This window comes from Limulus polyphemus, unplaced genomic scaffold, assembly GCF_000517525.1.
Source record: "Limulus polyphemus unplaced genomic scaffold, Limulus_polyphemus-2.1.2 Scaffold1299, whole genome shotgun sequence".
In the NCBI taxonomy this organism is placed as follows: domain Eukaryota; kingdom Metazoa; phylum Arthropoda; class Merostomata; order Xiphosura; family Limulidae; genus Limulus; species Limulus polyphemus.
This window is the reverse complement of record NW_013666909.1, coordinates 284,021-287,533: the sequence shown is the minus strand read 5'-3', so window position 1 is coordinate 287,533 and position 3,513 is coordinate 284,021. Positions and strand designations below refer to the sequence as shown.

At 38.1% G+C, this 3,513-nt stretch overlaps 1 protein-coding gene across 1 annotated transcript in view; it reads left to right on the top strand.

Annotated features, from left to right (window-relative positions):
- Positions 1–3,513, top strand: part of LOC111086656 — a 102,302-nt gene that overhangs the window by 17,836 nt on the left and 80,953 nt on the right. The window contains exon 4 of the mRNA XM_022390409.1: positions 2,510–2,634. Coding sequence (XP_022246117.1) covers positions 2,510–2,634 — 125 coding nt within the window. The remainder of the gene's footprint in view (positions 1–2,509; positions 2,635–3,513) is intronic.

The window sequence follows — 3,513 nt, the reverse complement described above, 5'->3', positions numbered from 1 at the left end:
GAAACAAGAAGAACGAGAAAAGAAACAAGAAGAACGAGAACAGAAATTACAACAGTTGTTAGAGGAAAAAGAAAAGAAACAAGATGCAACTTTGTTATAGATTCTACATCTTAGCAAACCCTTGTGAGCATCAAGGTGTTATATCACGAAGGAGTACCAGAAGCCATACAGAAGCTTTATGGTGTGACAGGACATTCTACAAGATTGTGGGGACCAGTGTGGGTAACTATTAAGGTCATGGGCATAAAGGACAGACAGAAAGTATACTTGGCTGACATTGAAGACCAATGCATATTAGGATTGGACTATCTACAACTGAGGAAGTTTGTAATTGATTTTGATAAAATGACGTTTGGGAACAACAAAGGCGAAGTTCCGGTAACTGTTAAAAGAGAGGTTGAACTAATTAGGTGTCATCAAGCTAAGTTAAAGTGACTGAAGAAGTTGTTGATGGTGAAGTGGAACCAAATATAGATATCAAAGCAGAACAGGAGAAAGACCAAGATTTGAAGCCAATAAATGATTTTCTAAAAGCAAGTGTTTTGCGCCCTGCTTGGGAGAAGGTGTCTAGTCTAAGCCCTGTGACAAAGCACTATTGGGCATAATGGGACCAGTTAAAGCTTGAAGATGGTATTCTTGTCCAGAGATGGGAAACTGCAGATGGGAAAGTGACGACCTGGCAAACGGTTATACCGAGAAAGTTACGGGAAGTTGTGCTGCGTCAATCCCATGATACTTTAACAGGAGGACATCTCGGAATTAGGAAGACATTGAGTCACCTACGACAAAGATTTTACTGGATAGGTATGAGGCGAGATGTGGAAGAATGGTGCAGGATATGCAATACATGTAGTGCTAAAAGGGGACCCAAGCATAAGGGACGCCCACCTTATGAAGAGTTGCCTGTGAATATGTCAGAGTTTGTGGATGTGTTATTGGAAAGGATGGATGATATTCACCATCAAGTGCGTTCAAACTTGAAAACGTCTGCTGATTCGATGAAGCTATGTTATGATAAGAGATCTACTGAAGTCAGCTTTGAACCAGGAGACAAGGTGTGGTTGTATAATCCCAGGAAGACCAAAGGGAAGTCTCCTAAGTTGTCTTCTCCATGGAAAGGCCCATATGACTTAGTGGATCGTCTCTCAGACGTGACTTTCCAGATAAAATGTGGTCGGCGAGGTAAGCCAAAAGTGGTGCATGCCAACAGGCTTTGGCGTTATCACGGTTCAGGACATTTCAGTTGGGATGAAGTGAACAAAGGAACAAATGACGCTGCTGAAGAAGTACCACCTGGAAAAGCCACTGTCGAAGAAGAAACTCTACTCAGTTTGAGAAGGGAAATGATGAAGCTGTTGATGAAGTTACTACCACTCATGTGACTGTTACCGACGATAGGACATTTCCTGATGAAGCAGATGAACTCCACGTGAAGCAGAAGCCAACGAGACGGAGACCAGTACAGAAGAAAATACGTCCCGTAAAATTAAGAGACTTTGTTGAATTGTAATTTTGTGTTTATAATTCTGTACATTTAATTAAGTTATTGTTAATTGTTATTGGTTTAATGTAAGTGGCTATTGTTCGGGACGAACAATACTAAGGAAGGGGCAGTGTTACGACAGCGGAAGTCACGTGACCTGGTTACACGTCATGAGATTCTCGAAGGAGCTTGACTTTTCTTGGCAACTCTAGTCTTTTCTAGGCACCCTCTATTTTAGTATATAAGCCCGGCAAATAAAGCGGAGATATACTATCAGATAGAGAGATACAGAGACAGATAGTTGAGTCAAGTGAGCGGTAGTGACTGTAAGGAAGGTGCGTGAATCGTTGTGAATTATAGCGTATGTTTAAGTTAAAGTGACCGTGGAGATTCTGTGTATTGCAAAGTTGTATTGAGAAAGAATAAACTAGTTTTATTTAAGAAAAGACTTGTATCGCTGAAGTTCCTCGGGAAGAATTTATACCGGGAAATTAACAAACGACTAGATACGCAACAATATTCTTAAGTTGGCGGTAATAGAGTAAGTACAAAAGATGCCCCCACCCAAAAACACACACACACACACACACATAAAAAGCAATTGGGCCCTTCATTTAATACGTTTGTCAGTAGTTCTTAAGTTTGTCAGGCCCTTCAGGCTCCCCTTTTCTCCCTCCCCTCCCTCACAATTGAGAAGTCATAATTACGCCACTGGTTCGTGGTAAAAAGAGGAGTCGTATTATCAGCGTTCATCTTACAGTTCAAAATGTTACATTACTCGAAGGGGTTAGCCTGTAAAGGTTCAATGTCATCTGTTATGTTCCACTTTTTTTGTTCAGATATATTCAGGGTGTACACAAAATCTGTCATTACACACTATGCTATGACTTACAGTGCTATGACTGTAACCTCGAATACATTCCATATAACTAACTTAGCTAATATTAGTTATAATTTCATTTTTTCTTTCCAGTATTCTATTGTAGTGAGACATAATGATTGATCGATGTGACTTTTGTACTTTAGGCCACACATTCGTAATGAACACCAGATGGAGTACAATGTTCTCACTCCATATGTACATACGCGAATGAGAACGCTTCAGTTGAAACGAAGAGGACACATACCACTTGGCTTTGCAATCAGGGGTGGTAAGTTGGCTTCATATTTTATTGTAATATGGCATTTTTCATACTAGTATATTGCATATATAATAATATGTACAACAATTAGCTTAATGTTAAATGCACCAATACAACTAAAGGAGACAAAAAAAAGAGATAAAAATGAAGTCTAGCAGTTACGTATTTATAGGTGTAGTCATTTGATTCTTGATATCTCGTGAAAAAGTCTAATTGTAAATTATACTTTTAAGCCTGTTTTATTTTTAGCTCTAATGCCAAACCTAAGCATGGCCGTGTTAGGTTTCATCCAGACATTAAGTATCATCGTAGCGTCTGATTTTATGCTTATTTCATGCTTATCACAATTCAGAATGAGCAATACATTTCGCAGCCTCATGCCTGTCCCTTTAAACATAATGGCATCTTAACCCCAGATTATTCTTGAAGTTAATCGTAAACTCAGGCCCGTATGCAGAATGTTTGAAAGGGGGTTCTAATTTGTGAGATCAAAAGCCAACACATATTGTGCGAAGCACAATCAGCAAAAAATGCTAATACTTCATTAGAAGAATGTAGGCTATATAGAAAGCATTAAATACCATAAGTATTTGCGTATAACTCATTAACTGTATAACCATAATTTTTCACATCACAAAAATAGGGGGTTCGGCCTAACCTCTTTGCGTCAGTTATTCATAGCTTTTATTTAAAAACCTCAAACATGTACTTTGAAATATTTTAAATTTCAACACATTATAAGCTTGAGGTTGCCATTTTTATTACAATTTTAGGATCTTTTCTGTTTGATGCACCGCGTTCAAATAATTTTTTTGAATGTAGTTTTTAATGCTGATTTCAGAAATATATGAATTAAAATTTGGAGAAATGAAATTTAAAGGGACAGAA